At 36.2% G+C, this 22,438-nt stretch overlaps 2 protein-coding genes across 2 annotated transcripts in view; one reads left to right on the top strand and one right to left on the bottom strand.

The window, feature by feature from the left end:
• Window positions 1-8,769: 8,769 nt before the first annotated feature.
• On the bottom strand, window positions 8,770-9,995 carry LOC118741805 (odorant receptor 33b-like). Its single transcript, XM_036473780.1, has 2 exons — window positions 9,253-9,995; window positions 8,770-9,194 (listed from the first exon to the last, which is right to left on the bottom strand). Exons 1-2 carry the CDS (start codon window positions 9,993-9,995, stop codon window positions 8,783-8,785), a joined length of 1,155 nt encoding a protein of 384 aa, XP_036329673.1. The 3' UTR covers window positions 8,770-8,782.
• Window positions 9,996-16,907: 6,912 nt separating this feature from the next.
• The window catches only part of LOC118741804 (odorant receptor 33b-like), a 7,267-nt gene continuing 1,736 nt past the window's right edge, over window positions 16,908-22,438 (top strand). Inside the window, exons 1-2 of the mRNA XM_036473779.1 lie at window positions 16,908-17,635; window positions 17,685-18,076. Coding sequence (XP_036329672.1) covers window positions 16,908-17,635; window positions 17,685-18,076 — 1,120 coding nt within the window. The remainder of the gene's footprint in view (window positions 17,636-17,684; window positions 18,077-22,438) is intronic.

The raw sequence follows: 22,438 nt of genomic DNA, 5'->3' as shown, positions 1-22,438 counted from the left end.
GATATCCAATAATATCCGTAGTACATTAGTTGCGACTTATCAATGCTCAATTGTGCCCCACGAAAACTTATCTGGGAATACTCTCTTTAGAGGTAAGTCTGCAATTTTTTTTTGCACGGAAGTAAGAAAAATTAAATATAACTAAAAGCTTAATATGTATGTACGTATGTATGTACATACGTAAGTATATGAAAAAAGTGAAGCCATGCGACTGGAAAATAGCAAAGTAAAGAAGCAATCAATAAATTCTCAATGAATTTACATTGGCATTTGAGTGCTTTGAATGCGACAGTGAACAGTGTCCAGTTAGCATGTCAAATCGACTAATCGACACCAAACACAAAGCCGGCATGCGGTAGAGACAACACAATAAATAAATCGACTGCCATAGTGGTTATATCCTCCTACCAGGCTACTATAGGGGAAATGGGAGGAAGATGCTCGGCTACGGAAAGCAAAGCAATCAACTGCACATTTATAGTCGCACACCAACACAATATACAATTGTCGACCACAAATCGCAGTGCATGTGCAATTCGTTTATGCAGATAAGGAGCGTATAGGAATGTAATGCAAAGGAGCATAGATACTGAAGAAATGCACTTGCGGTGAAAGTGCCGGATGAGGAAGAGGGCATATGCGGGAGTCTGGAGCAAAGCGATTGTATTTTGCATCTCAAACAAATGAGCGTAGAGAATTTACGGTAAATAAATGACAGGCCCGAAATTCGAATAAATTCAAATGAAATTACATATGTATGTTATCTCATTATTTAATTTAAATTTTTAGCATTACTCCTCTAAACCCCTTTATTTTATATTCGGAAGCTTTTAGTTTTAATTTGCTGTCACACCTGAACACTACATGTGTATGTATATTTCGAGTTTAATTTTCTTCTGCGGGATGAGTTAGTAGCTAAGGATTCATTCAAAGATAAAATTAAAAAATGTAAAATTTAGCTTTAATTCTTGCCACGAGCGTTTTACTTTCGACCCTTGCAAAGGTCTAGGAAATGTGCTCATTCGAAAATGAGGACCAAAGAGAGAGAGAAAGCTCCGCATGTGGGGCATACGCTGGGTACGTCATGTTGCAGTCTGTATTAGTAAGAGTTTAGTCTGCTATAGTATCCAGACCGTAACTGTGCAGATGTTTGGTCTCTCCAGATAGCTCAGATCACGGCGTTAAAATCTCTGTGATTTTCTTTGTTTCCTTATCTATACAGCGTTGGGTCCAGTGGTTGGTTTTTCATAATACTGGATGTCGTCCTTCAGTTCATAAGTATGTCCTCTAACGGGAGAGGGTCTGCTTATAGCAAGTTGACATTCGAGTCCTCACTTCGATTCCAGCAGACCAAGAACTTCTTGTTCTCTCTTCGAGGTGGGCTGTCAGCAAGCGACTTTAGAACTTTTGGCCAGCTCTGTACTTTATTATCACCTGCTATTGTGTGGAGCGCACAGAAAGAGGCTGTCAAAATAAATCCCTAGCACTTAAAGGCTTATATAGGTGATGAAGATAGTTGATGTGGATTTCATGGGAGACGGTCAGATGTTTACTTCCGAGCACAGAGCATCGGTATCATTGCCGGACATCAATCCGTCTGGTGGCTGTAATCAGGGGCGGATCCAGCGGGGCGTTTTGGGGGTTAAACTACGTGTCAGTCAGTGGCGTAGATATGTATGTGTATACCAGCGGTTATACTTTTAAACTAATAGCTCAGTTAGTCAACGACGTAGCGTAAACGTAGGTTGACGTACGTAGCAGCATATCAAATTTACTGTTGATAGAGAGAGAGAGAAGCAACGGCAACGTGACCGCCATGCGGTGGTGAGTTTTTGTTAACACGCTGATCCCCTAAGGTAGATCAAGTCAGCTAACACGTTCACCGTTTTTACGTCCGTCTATATAATGCATTTACATGAAAGCCAACCTAACTTATTGTTTTTGTGTGGCATGTAATTTTTTGTTGATTTTTAGTAGAGAAGGAGAACATAAAATAGTTATCTGGGTACCATGGCTTCCATTCACTTTTAGTTGGTAAGCCTTAACCATCTACCACAAATTATTGGCACAAAACCAATTGTCTTTCTAAAAGTAAAATAATTCAGGGTCGTAAAAATTTGAAAATAAAGTTTTAGCTTTTAATGAAAAGTATGTTAAGGCAGAGCTTCCTAAAATGGGTGCCGTAGAAAAGTCACCAGAGTTCACATCAATGCAAAAAAAAAACAACAAATAGAAACAATAGACGTACATACTTTATATTTTCAAATCATTTTCCATTTTCTTTAATCTTGCATCAAAATCTAATATTCGTTAAAAGTGGACTTAGCGCCTTTGCACTCTAAGCCGACGAAATGTATAATATTCGGGAAGCCATGTGCATTAAACCACAAAGGCGTTTTTAGATCAACATTTTTTTTTTATTATCTGACTTGCATATTGGAATATTTAATAAGCCAACCGAATATGAGAAAATAAATCGAAAACTCGGTCACTGCACAATGTATAAAAAATTAAATGTTTTATACAAACTTTTAGTAAACCTTTTTAGTAAAAATATGTGCTATCCCATCTTAAGATTTTTTTTTAAAGAAATTAATACTTTTATCTTTTTTTATAACATTGGTTTCAAAAACCATTGACCAATAGCCGCCGTCAGATACCGCTATTAAAAGTACTTTGCACAACGTCATCGTTAACAATAATAGCAACAAAAAAGTTTAAGTACGCTTCATTTGTGGCATTAAGTAATAAACAAGCAATCATCGTTTACGCTACATTTGGTGAATGTAAATAAACATACTTAATATAAATATTTACGTACCTACTTTACACGTATTTCATATATACGCTAAGCGATAAATGAAAGTGTACACCTTGTTCTAATACAATTTTCACAATTATTTTCATGAAATTTTTTTGCATTAATCACACAAAAAAAGTGGTGTGTACTTTTAACTAGAACCATCTACCGACATGTATTACGACCTGCTGAATCCGAATCTGAGGTCCGTTTGAGTCGTATACCTACTAAATTACGAAAACCCGATAAAGAGTAGAAAATTCGAACTCTTCGCAATTTACTCGAAGCTTTGGAGGTGTCAAACGCACCTCAGATTCGGATTCAGCAGGTCGTAATACATGTCGGTAGATGGTTCTAGTTAAAAGTACACGCCAATTTTTTTGTGTAATTAATGCAAAAAAATTTCATGAAAATAATTGTGAATATTGTATTCGAAACAAGGTGTACACTTTCATTTGTCGCCTAGTGTATATACGGTGACGGTCGAACAAATAAGAACGCGACATTTTAACAAGTTTTAGCTATTTTTGTTTTCCCTATTAAACGGTTGCTTTTTTTTGTGTGAAAGTGATATTTCTAACAAAAAAAATTTAAGTCGAAATTTCAAAATTTGTATATAAATGAAATTCCAAAAATTTCCATCAAAATTTTAAAGCTTTTATTAGAACTAAAAAATAACTCAAGGTATCCGATTAAGTTTTGGTGTAATAAAGTGCAAGTTTGAAGTAGCTAGGACATACCCTTGACTTTTGGATATTTTGCTGACAGTGTTGCCCATTTTCCCCATATAAATATACTTTGAATGGAAGGAAATCCGCGTACCGTCAGCAAAAAAATCCAAAAATCCACGGTAAGTCCCAGCTAACTCCCTAAAATGTAATAGGCTTCGAAACTGCATACTTTGAATTTTGTTTGTTTTTTTCTCAACAAAAAGTTTGAATTTTTTATGAACATTTGTTGAAATTCGTGAATTTTTTTATAAATTGCATACAAAGTATAAAATTTTGACTAAAATTAATGAGACTATGTCGAGATTATCAAATTTTTTACAAAGTTTGAAGCGGGCCTTATATGGTTTTTGTTAGAAAGTGGGCCATACTTTCATAGAAAGAAATAATATTTAAATACTTACATTCAAAAAATTTCATTGAGCTTGAGGCCGTTTTTAATGAAAAACTATAGCGGAAAAGCAACAATAATATTGAAAAGCTCAATAAAAATTTTTGAATATAATTGTTATAAGGCTATAAAATAACAAAAAAAAAATACAAAATAATAAACATAAAATAAACAAAAGAAAAATAACCCAAACTTGTTAGGACGTCAGGTCCCTATTTATTTTCCCGCTCCTGTATATTAGTGTGGGATTTTCACAAAGTTTGACGATGCCTAACAAAGGCAAAGAAAAGCGTGAAAAAGGCATTGCTTTTCAACAGCTACGACATTGATTTCGTATTAAGCAAATATTTGTTTACCAAATTGGCTGTGTGTTTACATACATGTGTATGCATAAGTACATTTGTACGAATCTATGCTTGCCATTTGCTTCGAAAACGCTTTTCTGTACTGAAACATGTGTTGTTGCTTTTCTTTGTACACTACGAATATTGAGTGGAAAGCGATTTTAGAATGTAATTAAAACATCATAATTCGTGCGTAAACAAGCCATTCTGTATATTTATTCAGCGTTTCAGCTTTTGTTAGTGTAATTGCAGCAACATAATTTTATATTTGCAGAAAGCAAATGCGCCACAATCCCTTTGGCCTCCCGCAAACGATTCATTACGCAAACAAAAATTAAACAATAAACAGCACCACAAAATCGAAATTTTATCAAAATTAATTTGGCTAATCGGTTTCGCCAGCTTGTTTGGCTAAATGCAGGTACTAACGTAAATATTTCATTAGCGGCGATAGCTTGTGCACTTTTCGAATTTTATTAGGACTACATACTTACATATCCTGAAAAACAGTTTAAACAACGTTTCATAAAAACTGTGAGTAAAAGTGCGGGAAAAATTTAACTAAAACAAGTAATTTTTAGCAAAAAAAAACGACTTAAAAAGAATATATATATATATATATATATATATATTTCATGATCCAATGATCGGATCTAAACCAAATTAGGATTCTCCTGACTTTTTCGTACTTAAAATTTAAAGGCCTCACCTTTCTCTAATTGCAATGCTTTATAAGACTCGGTGAGGGTCGAAAATCTTTGCCCCACCGACAAGTAAGATAATTCGTCACAAATCACTGTAAACAGAAAATATTACAGCGTTTGGAATAATTCTCGAATTGCCGCCACTTATTTGTCCAACTAATAAACCGAATTGGCTAAAGTCATTTTCAATGGAGGGCTTTGAAGCATCCACGACAGGAAAACGTCATATAACTTTGCATCGCAAACCGAAATCGAGCGAAAGCATATGGTTGCCATTTGTTTCGATGGTCTAACTTGAAATTAAATACAACTGTTTATGCGTGATGGAGGAAGGTTAAAAGCTCTGCATCAGTGTTCACATTAAATTATTGCCTACTGGTACAATCTATACTATAATGTGTCTCGAGTCTTTTTGAAGCCTGGTAACGGCAGATCCCCTCTGCCGAAAAGCGCGTGCGGCTATGTGAAGAATCACATCTATAGTCAATCGATGCGTTTGGCCAACTTTTTCGAATGTAGAGTGCTTCGAGTTGTTTGCACATTTCGGCGATCTCTTCGCGCAAAAATTGCTCCTCTTTCACCACGGCAATGCTATGGCTGACGCTTAGCCTTATTTTTTTTTTGTCGGCAAGATGGCTGATATCGATGAGGAGGCGTTTCTTTTTTCTCTGAAACCCTTTGTTTGCATTTTTCGTCACTCCGATGTAATTGTAATTTTCGAAGAATAAAGTTTTAGGATTTCGCCAGACAATTTTGTAGATATCGCTCTGAATTTTACGTAAGCTGCCGGCGGTGACGTATCGTTAAAATATCGAGAAAAGATTCTTGGAGGTCAAGGATGAATGCAAATGAATAAATTCTAAGATCTCCTTACCAATTTAATTTATTTATAATTTCATTTTGATACGCCCTAATTGAAAAGCAATTACTTCGAGTTCGCCAGTTTAGCGAAAGAGAGAAGCCGGAGTTAGAGCTGCAAAACTCTCGATAGTTGGGCCATTCGATAGTATCGATAGTTTTGGGCTTCACCATTCGATAGTATCGATACTATCGGCAAGAGATGCGTAATCTTATGAGCAATAATATGAGATCCTTACTACGGCACTAACATTAGTATTGTATTTTAGAACAGTAGAGCTTGATTTGAGCGAAAAATCACATGGAAATTCCAACGCCGGTAAATTTATGACCCACTTGAGATGGCATTACCCAGGAGTATATTATAGTGTTGAGAGCAGTGAACCGAATACGTCGGTCCTGCACTCTGCGAAGTGTGTATTGAAGAGCATGACTTAAAATGATACAAAGAAAATAATATTGTAACTATTCTAGTTATACCTATAGTTTTAAGAAAAGTTTGTGCTAGTAAAATGCAATACCGACTTTTTAAATCAATATGTAGAAGTGTGTGCTTATTTTAGGATTCTAAAAATTTTAATTCAGATAAATATTTGATAGCAATTTTCACGAGTTCTATTATCACACGTTTTAGAGCTTTTCCGTATTTACCTCTCCGCTTCTCCAGTTGCACCTTGCCGCTTTTATTTAACGTTCGCTATTGTTTCGAATTTTCGAGTTACGCCGCAGGTAAACTTGCGCTATTATTATTTACATTTTTTCGCCATTGCAATTCAGTTCTTTTATTTCAATCTTAGAGTGTGGTTGCTTTTTTGATTGCTTGGCAATTGGGTGAAATCACATTTGAAATTCAATTTATTTATGGAGCTCTATTGTTGTTAATGGTCGAATGTAGGACATTTTCGTTCGCTGTACTATAAACTTGCTATTACGCCAATACCATTTCAGTTGTAAAATACTCGTAGCTTGAAAGGAAATTCTTTTTAGTTTGCATTATTAAAAAAAACTCTCTCGCAGAGCAAAAGTCCTGCGTGAACGTATAATATTTTGCAGGCCTCAGCTAACCCGTAAAATTTCCAAGACCTCACCACGAGGAGGTGACTGCGACGCAAGGTTTATATATAAGAGCTTGCGCAATGCGCAGGTCCGTTATTCTTCTCGCAAAGTTTGGGCGACAACAACAGCGAAAACAACAGGCAGCGTAAAAAACATAAAATTTAAGTAAAGAGAAGCAATTTCAAACTAATTGTAATCGATAGTTTATTCAAAAATGCATTTAAAGTTAACTTTAACCAAGTTTTTGCGCATGTCTTTATGTCGAAAAAGCCACAAAACCTGATTTTTCACAGCGAAAAATGTTTGCGAAATTTTCATTTAAACTCGCTATATCTCAGACGTTTATGTATCGATTTATTTGAAACTTGTACACAATAAACAAGATACTACTAGTGAACCCGCATGGCGTTAAGACGCCAAAATTGAGATTAATATTTTAAACAGATGGCAACACTATTCACAAACCTTAATAAATATTGCAAATGTTTCAAGTAAACTCGTCCATCCCTTTTTGAACGAAGAGAGATCTCAAATGGCGTCGGTTTTTCATTTCCTCAAAACTCAAACCACCGTGCACCGCTAAAAAAGTTCGTAACTTCAAAAAATAAAACCTTAGTGCACATGCACGGTGCTGATCTGATGACATTCACATTAAAGATCTGATGAACATAACAAAAAAATTATTTATTTATAAAAATTAACTCAGACTAAATGTTCGGTATATTATGCGTTTATTCGAAAGAACATATCGACTGCTTAGTGGAAGATCGACCTATCTCGGCGGCCAGTTCGAAAACGCCCTATCTCAAACAAGTTTTCAAGAACGCCCTATTTCAGAATTTTATTGAAAAACACCCTATCTCAGAATTTGGTTGAAGAACGGCCTATCTCAGAATTCGGTTCAAAAATGCCCTATCTCAAACGAATATATATTGAAACTAAGCTGAGATAGGGCGTTTTGAATCGGAAGCTGAGATAGGGCGTTCTTCAATCAAATTCTGAAGTAGGGCGTTCTTGAACTGTTTGGTTTTTGATGTTGGTTGGAAATTGGGCTTGAACCGAGCCCTTGCGGACTGCTAAAGCAGTCTTGAACTACATATCTCGTCGTTTCATAACAAATAAATGACATATTTTTTCTCTTATTAAAATAAAATTTAAAAATTACAATAAAAAAAAATTAAATAAAAATATATTTAAAAATAAATCCCCTGCTCTAGGACTCAAACCATTGCCCTTTCGACCATTCGGATTGTTTGAGCGCCGCGAGGAAAATGACATAGTTATTCCTTTCACGGAGGATGAAATAATTTATTAAATAATTTCCATTATTTGAACAAACGTTTTTATACCCGAGCGCACTTGTGCACAGGGCATTATAACTTTGTTCGCATAACGGTTGTTTGTAACAGCCTAAAGGAGTCGAGGTAGATATAAACAAATGTGTTAATACTTACATCAATCGCTTAACAATAAATAAGACTGTTACAGACGTTTAAGTAGTTTAAAGAAAACTGGAGCGACGGTAGTTGATAGTTGCACCTTGTATATAAAACTCGGTTTTGCCCCAACTTATACTTATGTACCTGTGTTATTTATTTTAGTGTATATCAAGCCTAAATCAAGAAAATATGTTCTTGTTTATTTTCAACTTATATTTTCTTGATAATAATAATTTGTTTGTCTTGTGAAGGAAAAAATTCTCCGTGTATATCGAACTACTTATATCCAAGGACACTCCTCAGTTAAATAACTAAAATTGTGATATATAATGTGGAACGATTTTCCGTCATCCCTTGTCAAATTTGGTTAGGAGACACACCGGTTTCGGCGTTGTGCCATCTTCAGTGTCATTTTTCGTTCTCGGAGAACGAAGTATCTCTTCCGTTTATCAGCCTCTTCATCTATTTCATTCTATTACACACCGTATACAACGAGTAAGCCATCTTACATGTGCCCAAAAAAGAGTTCAGTTGTATACCGATAACGCCACCGGCCATTGGGGTGATTGTCTTGAGCGAAAGTTCCATGAAGATGCGCTGGTTCATATAAAACTCGCGCGATTGTCCCAGCCAGGTACATTGAAAGATGACAGATGGCAGCTGGTGGAACTCATAAATCAACTTGCTGCCATAATAGCAACTCGGCAGCAACTCAATGCCCATACTAACAAAGTAAACCGCATAATAAATATAGGCAAAAAAGTTGTCCACATAGAAGAGCAAGTAAAACAGCACTATGCACATATTCAACCCGCTTGAAATGAATTGTGTCAGCTGTGGCAGCGAAAGTGTGTCCTGCGTCAGGCTGAAGATACTGCAATGTCGATAAAAATTAATCAGCGACGCTTCTTTTAAAGCCAACAGTAACTCACCGCACCAGCTTTTTATGATCTTCAATGCATTCGATCAAGACTTGATTGTGCTGCCTCAACGTCTTCTTGTTGTCGGCACCCACTTTGGCTATACGCAACGCCAGCAGGTGCAAATGTCCAGCTATAATGCAGAGGCTCATTGGCGGATAGATGTCATTGGCCAAATTCTGCACGATTTGTATTGAGACACCAGCAATTTGGTACATCACAGCTACGTAGTAAGTGAATGCGTTAGCTTGCCAATTGAATGGCAACCACGCCGGATACATAAGTCGACGTTGCTTGCTCAATAGCGTGGCTGAAATGGCTGCAATATTTGCGCCACTATAGGCGATGGAAAATAATTTCACAATATTCCTTGCAGCCACAATGAGTTCACAATGGTAGAATTCCCGCTCATCGGCATCCATCACGCGCTTATCCAAATCGGCGAGTAGCGACTGTACAACGCGTATTTGTGGCAATTTGCGCCGCAGCAAATAATGTTTCACGCTGCAGACAAAGCAAGTGATGGTAATTGACAGATTCTTAAACAGGTCCGCAGGTGTAGGATTTAGAAAGAGACCCACTATTAAGTGTGCCGGGTTAAAAATTGTCACAAATATATTCAGGAACAAATCGTAGAAGCCACAGAGGTATTTATTGTGTTCGGTTGAGATGCCAAGTGCGTGCCAACATGCCCAGAAGAAGCGGTATAGACTTACAGTGTCAATGGGCTCAGCGAATTTTGGCGACTTGACCATTTTCGAGGAATAATTGAATAAGCTAATAATTTAGGCCCTCAAAAGCCCTTTGAGAAAAGTTAAAATATATTTGCTTTCGAGCTATTTTCGTTCTGCCTTTTATTGCAAATTATAAATTCGAATGTTTTGCTGTGACACTGTTCAACACATTTTTAATACTAACTAGAGTGCCAGCTGCTGTCGAAATTCGACAGTTTTTCTAGTTTTTAGGAGCCTTGGAGAGGGTTTCTAACGTAATACGTAGCAAAACTTATACGGTACAAATTAACTTACCGGAACATCTTCTGCTTTGGAACTAAGACGAAACTAAAATTTGTTTATCTTAGAAGGTCTTTGGACTTCAGCAGGACTTGGAATTGACCCGATACATTACACTTTATCGATATATATTAATGATTTGATACATATCGATAGTTCGATGAATTTCAAAAACACTAAAATCCGTTAACTCAACAAAATTCGTTAACTCGACCAATTTCAATAACTGTGAAATTCGACGGCTCGATAAATTTCGATAACTCAAAAATGTAAATTCTTTGGATACCTTTAAAAATTTTTACTTTTGTCAGCTCCACATTTTTCGAAAGCTATCGAAAAATTTTGATAACTCATTACCAGGGAACGGATTTTTAGGACCTAAAAACCTATAAAAAAGGCAAAATAAAGTAACGAAATAGGCTGGAAAAGGCAAAATAAAATAGCGAAAAAGGCAGGAAAAGGCAAAAAAAAAAGGTATTGCAAAAAAAGCAAAATAAGGCACTAAAAAAAGACAGAAAATACGAAGAACATTAAAAAAATATATTTATTTTAGAAATGCTTATATTACAAGTAAAAAGAGAAAAACTATGAACTAGTTTCATTATATGAAAAATTTGTACTTTGAATCTTTGACTATTTTATCCTTTCGAGTTTCTAACTCATAAAACTTTAATCTGTATGGTTGTAGTAACCACAGGATGCATTTTGAAGTTTTCTGGCAGCATTTTCATTAGATTTTCGCGAAGAAAAGCCTTGAATGCACTAAATGCGCGCTCGACGTAAGTTGATACAAATGGAGCCCAATTTAAATATGGAACGTTTGAAACGTTCATATTATCAGATATAACAGCGCTTTCCTCGCCCTTTACAATTTTATTTTATTATTTTTGAATTTTTTCAACACCAATTTGGCAAGAGGTCCCTGTGCTTCTATAAGCCGCATGGGCATGTGAATATTTTTTAATCTTAAAAAAAAATAATTGTAAATGCTATAATCACTTTTTTAAAGGTAGAAAAGGCAAAAAAAGGCAAATATCTTAAAAAAGGCAAAAAAAGGCAAATATCTTAAAAAAGGCAAAAAAGGCAACTTCAAATGTGTATATATGGAATCAGGGAAAGCTGAATCATGGACATTCTTAATCGAATATACTCTATCTCTTTAGCAGAAAAAAGGCAATTTCCATAAAATCCGTTCCCTGTACTCTATTAGCACAATAATTTCGATAAGCAGTGATAAATCGATAAGCTTATATAATCTTGAAATTTCGATTAATGGATATATTTTGAAAATGCCATAAACTTCGATTCGATGAATCAACCAATTTCAGTAGATCAATAATTATCGATAACTCTGTAAGTTGAAAGAACTCCATGCATTACTACAACTCGATAAATTTCGTTAAGTCTATAAATAATGGTAATTCAATAAATATGAAATAACTTAATACATTTCTTTAACTTGACAAATTTCGTTAATCCCACACGTTTTTATAGCTCGATAACTATCCGTAAATTTGGACAACTAAGTTTCTGTGTCTATAAATTTCGACAACTCAATAAACATTGATCAGTTTGAATAGTTCGATACGTTGCGGTAACTTAATAAGCATGGATAAATTTCGATAATTATAAACTTCGATGTTCAATCAATTTCAGTAACCTTTATGGCTGATTTTATTTCGCTTCCTATAGGAAAATTTCAGCTCTGTTAACCTAATCCTTATGTATTTCTCATTGTCTCCATTTTCGCCTTTATCTCAATTTTCGTCTTTCTTCTCTTGTGCCTTTTTTTGTCTTCATCGTTATCACTTGTTTCTTCATCTTCATATTTATCTTTATTTCAAAGTTTAATTTCAAATACGAAGTAAAACAAAATTGCTAAACAGCTTAATTGAACAGGTTGCAAAAACAACCATACACAAATATGGAAATTTTTAAACGACGATTTTCAACCAATTTCGAAACTATAAAAACTCTCCTCATCTACAGAAAATTACCTTTCCAACGGTGTTCTTGGTTTTGAAATCGGTAAATTTACCTTGGTCTTCATCTTCTACCGATAACAATATCCATAAACATATAGAAAAATACAACGATTGTAAAATCGATTAAATCATCGATAAATATAACAATCATCAGTATCGCTTATTGTACATATCGTTAACAAAATAAAAAATACTAAATCTATAACAAAATCAATTACCTAATCGATTATTATACCGATAACAATATCCATTATTGTATCGATAACAATATCGATTATTATATTGATTATTATATCGATTGCAATAGCGGTTATTTAATCAATAACAGTATCGATAATAATATCGATTATTTTATCGATAGCAATATCGATTATTATATCGATAAAAATATCGAGTTTTATATCGATAACAATATCGATCTTCATCCTCATCCTTGTCTTCATATTTATCTTTATTTTTGCATATTCCTCTCACCTTTACCTTAAAGTGTTTAAATTTACTCTTTTTGCCTGTACCTCTAGGCATCTTTGTTTTTGTTTTTCTTGCTTATTGTTTTTATTGTTTTTATTGCTTAGTGCTTTTATTGTTTAACTGCTGAGAACCATTTCCATGTGCATTATTCCCCTTGAATTTGACAATTTACTCCCAACCAACCAACTGCCGTTAAAGAAGTTTCACTTCATAAATTCAAGAAATGTTCTTACCCTTTCAGTTACCCTAATTCTTATGTATCTGTCGTTGTCTCCATTTTCGTCTTTATCTTCACTTTTGCGTTCCTTTTTTTTTACTTCATCGTTATCATTTATTTCTTCATCTTCATATTTATCTTTATTTCAAAGCTTAATTTTAAATGTGTAGTGAAACAACAGGCGAAACATGTCAAATTGAACATGTTGCAGCAACATCTATACACAAATACAAAATGTTTAAACGACGGTTTTGGCCGTAATTTTCAACAAATTGTGAAACCATAAAAACTCATCTACGGAAAAATGCCTTTGCAACGGTGTTCTTGGTTTTGAAATCGGTTCGGTAGAATCGCCAAACGAACGGAGACAAAATTTATGTTAGCGTATTAATAGATTCCAGATAATAACATAAACAACGGTCTCCCTTTTGTTTATAATAACCTCCTTTTTCTTAGTTGACGCTGCAACCACCTAATTTGGCCGAGTTTAACAAAGCTTCCGCTCCATACACTCACCACGGGCGTGATGAGTGGCATATTGAGTTTGGTTTATGTATTATTATTAATTGGTTGACCAGTGTTAGCAACAATAATTAAATCAGGCGTTTTGTTTACATCACCTCATTTTGTTTCAGGTATAAAGTAATTAACGTTTACCTAACAGACTATATAATTAAGCCATTAAACCTGAACGCTAATATATGGGAATTTTTAAATAACGAACAGCTGCAGGGAAAGGCATTAATAAGCCTTGATGGAAGGGGAGCTTAATAGCTTGGCGTTGATAATATTTGTGCAAGTATGAATCTCCCTTTTGAGCTGTGTTAAGTAGAATGACTAGTATATGTGTCTTAATAAAACCACATCACCCCTTTGTCTAGTTCTTTGGCTCGCTATATCCTTCAGTGCGGAGAACTCTACGAAAATAGTAGCTAGCTCGAGATCTAAAATGTCAAAAAACTATTCCAGTATACATTTTACATTAAAATCTCTACATGCCCTGCCTTGCTGTATAATTTTATAGCGCTGTCTGAAATAGGATGCGAGTCGATTTTGGCACTTTGGCTGAAGCGCGCGTCAAGAACGTTCGAGGATTTTCTTCCATCTACCACAACCTGATCAGTTTGGTTTTTCGTGCTTTGATCCGAGTGAATTCAAGTGGCTTTATACTAACTAGTTAAAATATTTCGTGCCGTTCCGTCGTCGGAGGTATTCTCATAATACTGAGCTTTTCCACTATTGGACGAAATATCCCTTCCCTCTGCCTACTCTTGCGTTAAAGCCGTCAGCCACAACTTTAGCATCGTGACTTAGGCAGCGCTCGTAATCTTTTCACAGACGCTCATAGAATTTATCTTTGGTCTTAGCGTACTCCTCCTTTATCGGGACATACACATGAATCAGGCCAATGGTATTGAATTTATTCCTAACACGGTTTGTAGTAATTCGTTCACTACTGGCAGTGAACTGAGATTAAAGATGTGAGAGTCGGAGTTCAGTAAAAATTAATTTGGAAATTTCAGAAAATTTTAAAGCTTTCAAACATTTCAACTTGTTTAATATTGCATCTTATATTTGTCATTTAAATTAGTTTTAGTAAACCGAAATATACGGGCAGTCTGAACAAGACCATATTGAAGCTTAGATATAAATATGTACTTCTGTTTGGCCTCTGAATTATATGACAGTATTAGACATAGAACAACAACTTACTGATACCAATAAAAAATTTAATCCGCTAAAACGTGCCTGACAAAAAACAACACCGATTGGCATGGCTATAAGTAATGAGAAAACACTTTTTAATGGTACATTAAAGGTAGAAAATAATATTAAATAGAAGTGTAAAATAATAAACAGAAAAATAATCTATATCATTTTCAATAAGTTAACAGTAAAGACAAATATTTTTAAAGCAGGTTTTCTAAATATGAACGAACTCGGACCTTAAGTACCAAATATATCGACTGGTGCGCCACCTATTGGCAAAATTTTAGACGGAGTTATTCCTTTTCAGGTTGTTAATGTACATTCTAAATATGAACTAAATCGGACTATAAATGCGTGCTCTGCATTTTTGCGTGTATCTCGACTCCTGCGCCACCTTTCATATTGAATTGTCATCGGATTCTGAGCCAACTGTGAAGTTTCAAGTCTCTACGTCAACGGGAAGTTGGTCAAAAATTGATTGCATGATTTTCCCCTAACAAACGCATACATACAGAGCAATTTAAATAAAAGCTTGTAAAAAGCGTGGGGTCTAAATATGCTTTCAAAGAAATATATTGTGGTTTTTTCAGTAACACAAGCCAACTAAATTTAACTATAAACTCTGGCTGCAAAATAACTTTACCGCATATAAAATGGTCTTCCGTATCCACATGTTCGCTAGCACGACACGTCTGGCCTAAATAACCCAACAAACATTTATGTTTGAGCTCAACTTGAGGTTCTATTGAGAACTAAGGTATTTCTCAAATCTCCAACGCTGTTTCTCAACAGTACCTCAAGTGGAGGATCATAGCGTTCTCAACAAAAAGGGCATTTGTCTTTGTATAAAAAAAGGACTGTTTCTCAAGTTGAGAAAATGCTAGCTCTCAATTTCAACTCCAATGTAATTCTCCAATTGGTCTCAAACATATCATTGAAATACTGAAATTGAAGTAGTAAAATACTTTATACATTTTTGATTGAAACGACATACATAGATGAATTTAAAAATAAATTTTTGATTTTATTACTCCTTTTGTATTATGTAGTTAAGCAAAATCGTATTACAATAATTCACTTCACTTTATACAGTCCGACAGTAATTTTTCCACTTGATTCACTTCGCGTTTTATTTTATTTCAAGATTATTTAAGGATACTTTGAAGATTATTTACTTTTTATTGGTAATTTTCCTCTTTAAATAGCTTTAGTTTTTCACTTGATAATTAAAAATTCGTTTCTCTATCACTTTTTACGTATCTGCGCGACGGTTAGAGATGAATTTGAGAAAGATGTTTGATATCAACTTGAGAACTATGAATTTCTGTAAGGTTGGATAAATACTTTTTTGGTGTTTATTGGGAAGATAGGAGAAGATCTACTCAACCCTTCCAACTGGATAGACCCTACTCCTGTTAGGGATGCATGAAAATCTAATCGGTCTACAATTTAATGAACATTATCCATATTCTTTTCGTGCATTGGCGAGAACCCGTCGACATTCGTTTCATCACAATTTTCTTTAGTAGATATCTAGCTGAACAGAAAGACGAATACCTAAACCGAATAAGTGGGAGGATCTCGTGGGAGATTCGTTGCTTTCTGCCTCGCATGGGAAGATTAGTCACATTGCAGTGAGGTTCTCGAACCTACCTAGAGCTCGAATTGTCTGAAAGATATGTTGCTTTGTCCGTATTACGTATTAACATTTATTTCCATATTGTTATTGAGCTTTATACCACGATTATGTTTTTTAGGAAAAATGGAAAAAGAAGTCTGATGAGGAGATGTGGTTATCTCTGAAATGTAAGCTACAAGTTCTACCGCTTGAACTTTGTTGCCTTTTCCATTTCTCCTTAAAAAAAAACCACAATCGTCCCGCAAAGCTCAATCACAATATTGAAATAGAAATCTTGCTTTTTTGTTTCACTACCCAGGTGCCCTTCTTATGGTCGTTACTGTAATAGGAAGGTAGCCTACCTCATAAATTAGTAAAATTTTGCTTCTGTTCACGCAAGCACTTGATCACATACAAATTGCCTGGATATTTTAAACGTGTCGAACATATAATTTCAATTGCCACACAAAATAATAATTATGCTTTTTAATTACACACAATGACATGGTAATTTGAAAGCATGCACGCTTATCTAAATAAATATTAATTTCCCTATTTTTGCTTAGACATTAATTATCTCAGCTCCCACCAAATGATAGCTCATAGTCTTTGCGTAATTCTCTCATTCAGTACATCCTCTTGAAACACTCGCAATGGACTCAAAAGTTAATTCCGCTGACATTTTCAGCTCATTATTCTTCTTTTGGCGTACTTTGGGCTTCACAACCACCTACAATAAGTATCTCATCGCTTTGTACGATGCATTTGTGACTACATTCGTCACATTTGCCTTTCCTGTACATCTTCTTTTGGGCGCAGCTTTTGCGGAAAGGAAGGAAAATATATTCATCAACTTGGCCATTGGCATTTCCGCAATCGCTTGCACATTTAAGCATTTCTTGTTGCGTCCACAACTAACTGAAATTCTATTTGTGAATGATATGCTGCAGCAATTGGATGAGCGCGTCCAAAATGATGAGGACATACGCTACTACGTTACGCACATACGCAGGAGATCAATTTTTATGATGCGCTTTTTTACTGTAGTGTACTTTTCAGTGGCAATCATGGCAGTGCTCTCTGCGTTGTGGACTGGAAAAATATTATATCCGGCATACGTTATCGTCGACTGGCATAGCTCAACCGGAAAATATTTGCTGGTGATGCTGTTTCAAGCATACGGTTTGAATATGGAAATCATACAGAATCTTACCAACGATACCTATGGCCCATTGGTATTGTGTCTGCTCTCGGGGCATGTGCACCTGCTCGCCAGACGCGTGGCCCGTATAGGTCATGACATCGACGGCGACACCGTGGAAGACAGCTATAGGGCGCTAGTGCTTTGCATTGACGACTACAAACTGCTAATGAGGTACTTGTGTAATTTCATAAAGCACATATTTATCATTTCTACTTGTTCTTTGTAGCACAACTAAGCAGGTGGAGCGCATCATCTCGTCCAGCTACATGGTGCAGTTTACCGCAGTTGGCATAAATGTTGTTGTAGGTCTCATCTATATGCTTTTCTATGCTGATAACCTCTTCGCTTACGGCTATTATATTTTTCATATTTTGGCCATTATGATTGAGATTTTTCCCTGTTGCTATTATGGCAGTTTGGTGCAGGCGGAATTCCATGCCCTATCGTATGCTATCTTTCGCTGCAACTGGTTGACACAGCCGCGCGAATTTCGTCGTAATCTTATTACTTTTGTGGAGCTGTCATTGTATGAGGTCACCGTGTCGGCGGGAGGTATGATGAGAATACATTTGGACTCATTTTTTAAAACCTGTAAAATGGGCTACTCATTCTTCACGGTCATTCAAAGTATGAAATAAGAACTAATGTAAGCATGCAAAGACAGTTTGGATTCTATAATTCTTTAGTTTACTTTGTTCTAAATATGTAATTCATAGTAAAATATACTGGTATGATTATACACTTCACTCATTCATTTTATTTTACCCTGCTTGTAAATTGTTTTGTTTTTAGCAGGCTTCCTAATACTTAGTTACTTTTGAGTTTACATGTTTTGAGAGTTACATAATAGGTTCTTTCCCTAACAATCCGTACCGGATCCGGTAATTAGAGAATAAGCGAAAAGTTTGCTCTCAAAAGTGGAACAAAATTCAGAAGTACGTGAACGCAAAAAAGCATATTTCGTGCCCAGAATTTGAGAAACAGCTGGAAATTGAATTTTGGTTTCAAAAATTTGATTTTAAGCATATAAAGATTTAAAATACATCAACCGGCCATTCACTATTCCTTAAAAGCACCAAGTATGTAAATGCAGGCAACATGTAAACACAAAACAGCTGATATGCACTTGAACACTTTATCAATTTTTAACCGGAGAAAAAGTCCGGGCTGTTTCGGGCAGGAAGAAGAAGACACTTACGATCCAATACGTTCCAGTTTTCGCTCTCTATTACCCATTTTGTTGAGTACGGGAATGATTTCTGGGCTGTTTTGGGCACCAGCGGGATACTACGGTGCGTACATATATGTATGTAGATATTGTCGAAAACTCAAAGAAACGTTTTTACAGAGAAGAATAATGTCCTTAACGATTGGCCTGTTAAAGTTTTCAAAATAATTATTTTGGGACTTTATTGTGCCAATTTTAGTTATTATTTTTTTTTAGCCATTAAGACGATAATTGGATCGGACTTATATTCAGGTGTCCTTTAATGGGTCCAAAATAAAAAATATTTCCCTAATCCTTCCTTTCCTTTTCAACGTTTAAAAAATTTTGGAGAGAGTGGTTTGCACATATTTCACTATCCTTGGCTCTTCCGACTAATGTTTTTTGCTTGCTTTTTACTTTATTGTCATTATACGCTGAGATTTTGCATAAAGATCAAGCAATTTATGATTTGTGTTTTCGCACTCGCGGGTTTTCTTTCTTGTGTTTTCCTATTCTTTAAAGCCGACATTTCCTTTGTAAATAAAGTATATTCTGCAAAAGAGTATAGGCATGAACCTGATATCTTCTCGTTGCCGTACTTGAATAGCTGAGCTGGCAGGCTTTCAGCTCCAGCAGCCTTTTCGTTTTTCAAGTGCGCTATTGCTATTCGTACCTCGCCATATTCAGGTGGTGGTATATCGACTACATCATCATCAACTGGGAGCTCGGGTTCGTTTTCTCCACAGCTTTCAGTACTGCTACCATTTAGTAGGATGGAAAAGTGTTCCCTCCATAATTTAAGTACGTTTTGATCATCGGTAACTAAGTCGCCATTGTTGTTCTTACAGGAGTACGCCCTGCTGGTCTTGAAACCTTCTGTAAATCGCCTAACTCTCTGGTAAAATTTTCGAGCATTCTTCCGGTCGGCCAGCATTTCAAGTATTTTGGCCTCTCTCTTCTTATTGCAGCAAATACGTCTCGCTTCCCTCTTCAGTTCCCTATAGCGGTCCCACATAGCGCGCGAACGCAGCGTGGCCCTGTAGGCGGAATCTTTTTTCTCTGCAGCTTCCTGACACTCCTCATAGTATCAGTTAATCTTTCGAGCTCGCTGAAATCCGCAGGTGTTACCTACCTAGTGAGCGGGAAATGTGGTTCCACTGCTCGCATATGTCGGTCTGGTGAAGAGTGCTCTCTGATAGCAGGTGTGAGAGCCTAGTAGCGAATGCATTGGCTGTCTGTTGTGATTGCAGCTTTTCATTGTAAAGCTTTCCTTGCATTTTTGGGCGCACATTTTTTCTGTACAGAGGAAGGTGCGTATCTTGGCTGCAATAATTCGATGTTTGGGCCTCGGAGTGTACGTACGTCCAAAACACTGGAAGCATGCCTTCTGTCTATCGCAACATGATCGACTTGGCTTCTCGCGTTTCGATCTGGAGACAGCTATGTAGCTTGATGGATCTTTTAGTACTACATACTACCATTTTTCGGGCCCCGGCGAAGTCGATGAGCCTCATTCCATTGTCGGACGTATCGTCGTGGAGGCTGAAATTTCTTTCTGTGCGCTCCAAGCGGTAATAGAAGAGATCCTTGGACATCTCGTCCTTCTCTTCCGTCGGGGCATGGGCGCAGATGAGCGAGATGTTGAAGAATCTCGCTTTGATGCGGATTGTGGCTGGACGCTCGTCCACCAGGGCGAACGACATGGCAGCTGTAGTATACTTCGCAACAGGGATGAAAAAGTAGGTACAATTGTACCTTTTTCCGACGTTTGATGACTTAAAGGTACATTAGGTACAGTCAGTCGATTTTAGGTACAATTATTATTATTGACCCATATTCGTTTTTGATTTCTAGAAATATTTTTAAAATACTTTCCAAGGTACTTACGGCAATTTGATTATTTTCTATAGACTTGTTACACCTATTAAAAAGAATCCGATAAATTAGCAGACTTTTCGTGTTGTTGCTGGATAAAGAAGTATACTTCGCAAAGCGTGTTTTTTGTCTTTTTCTCCAATATTTTTCAGTAGTCAAAGTTAGACAAAACAACGCTTCTCCGATTCCCATTAGACTATAGTCATAGATATAGGCTCAGTTGAAAAAAAAAACATAACCATGTTTAAAGTACATCCATCTTTTGTATTCATGTTTTAAATAAAATTTATAAAAAAAAAACTACAAATGAATTATATAACTTTTTTAGGTACAATCTGTCTCATTTAGGTACATATATTTTATGATATTAGGTACAATCTGAAATTTCCATTTTTCATCCCTGCTTCGCAAGGCCCCAGGCACTGCTTGTCTTGCCATGACCAACGCATTTCTTGGATCAGCTTTTGTCTTTACAAGGACATCAACTAGCCGGGCAGAGGCACCTTCCTCTTTAAGGGTCCGGACATTCCAAGTGCAGGCCCTCAATTCGTAGTCCTCTAAATGTTTGCCGTGGTCGTCATCAAAAGGGGGGGGGGGGGGGGGGGGATATCATCCGAGGCCTTTCTGTTTCATTGCAGCCTGTTTTTACGTGGCGGGTCCCAAACCCAGCGCACAACCCATTGCTGGGACGGGGGTGGTTCGCAACCAGATACACGTTTATATAGGGAGGCGCTTGGTCCAAGACAGACAGCCAAGACAGGCAGCCGCGCCTACTGGTGAACAGACGCTGCAGAATTCAGTGAGCCCTTCAGCCGAATAAGTCGGAGTGGCCCCACTGAAGCTCCCTCTCTTTCTGCCGTGACCCAAGGCTCCACCCGGGTTGGTTACCGCATCTCGCACATGGGTTTCTAACGGTTCCCAGAGTGCGTGAACGAGGACGCAAGAGTCGGTATTGAGCATGGACGTACAACTGTAACTGCATACACAGCGCAATGACTATACCCCATTGCACTCCAATTCATCCAATTTCTCGTAAGCAAAATCGACATACTTAAATTTTCTTAACAAAAACAAAATTTTACCAAATATAAAAAAGAAATCGGTTGGGAATCAATAACTAAACGGTCAGTTGCCTACTAAGTTTAAAGTAGTACTTGGCGGAAAAAAATTATTCTTCGTTGCATTGCAAGGCTGACACTATTTTTGGTGTTAATTCTGGTTTCTAAGTAAACGAAATCGTTTACTTTTTCGAACTTATAACTGTCTACAGTGGCGTGAGTGTTGACACGTGTATGCTCCGACAGTCCGTTTGATGACAAGAGATACTTCGTTTTGTTCTCAATCCCCACTAGACCCAGGTGCTTTACTCCTTTGTCTAAATTTGCTAAGGCAACTCAACCCTATTTTAAGCAGCGGTATTAGTTTCCGGGCGATACCATATTCAGACATCGCGTGTTGTCGAAAGCGGTTTTGAAATGGACAAATATTTAAATAATTATTCCATGATTTTTTGATTTTTTCGATCAAAAACAATGATTATTTGATGATTTTTATTTTTTCGCTCAAAGATAATAATGATTACTGAGTTTTATTTTTCACTTAAGGATAGTGATCATTCAAAGTACTCAGAAGCTATACCAGCGTGATTTCCGACGTATTCTGTACAGAGGTAGCGACACCCTAATAAAATGATTAGGTCCAAAAATTTTCAGGTCAAAATTTCAGTAGATTGCGTCTGTATGGCCTTTTCAATTTCATAAATAATTATTTATATATATATGATATATTATTTATATATTACTATAATCATTATTTTTAAGTGGAAAAATAAAACTCAATAATATCTTTTTTTTTTGGGGGAAAAATAAAAATCATAAAATAATCATTATTTGTGATCG

The sequence above is a fragment of the Rhagoletis pomonella genome, unplaced genomic scaffold (genome assembly GCF_013731165.1).
Source record: "Rhagoletis pomonella isolate Grant_MI unplaced genomic scaffold, Rhpom_1.0 Rhpom_scaffold_00006, whole genome shotgun sequence".
In the NCBI taxonomy this organism is placed as follows: Eukaryota; Metazoa; Arthropoda; class Insecta; order Diptera; family Tephritidae; genus Rhagoletis; species Rhagoletis pomonella.
This window is presented reverse-complemented; position numbering and strand designations above follow the sequence as displayed.

Excerpts from the sequence above, each read along its gene's own strand:
- LOC118741805 (XM_036473780.1), bottom strand. The coding sequence starts at position 9,995 with ATGGTCAAGTCGCCAAAATTCGCTGAGCCCATTGACACTGTAAGTCTA. Across the intron at positions 9,195-9,252 it reads GATCATAAAAAGCTGGTGCG|TATCTTCAGCCTGACGCAGG; the intron begins GTGAGTTACTGT and ends TCGACATTGCAG.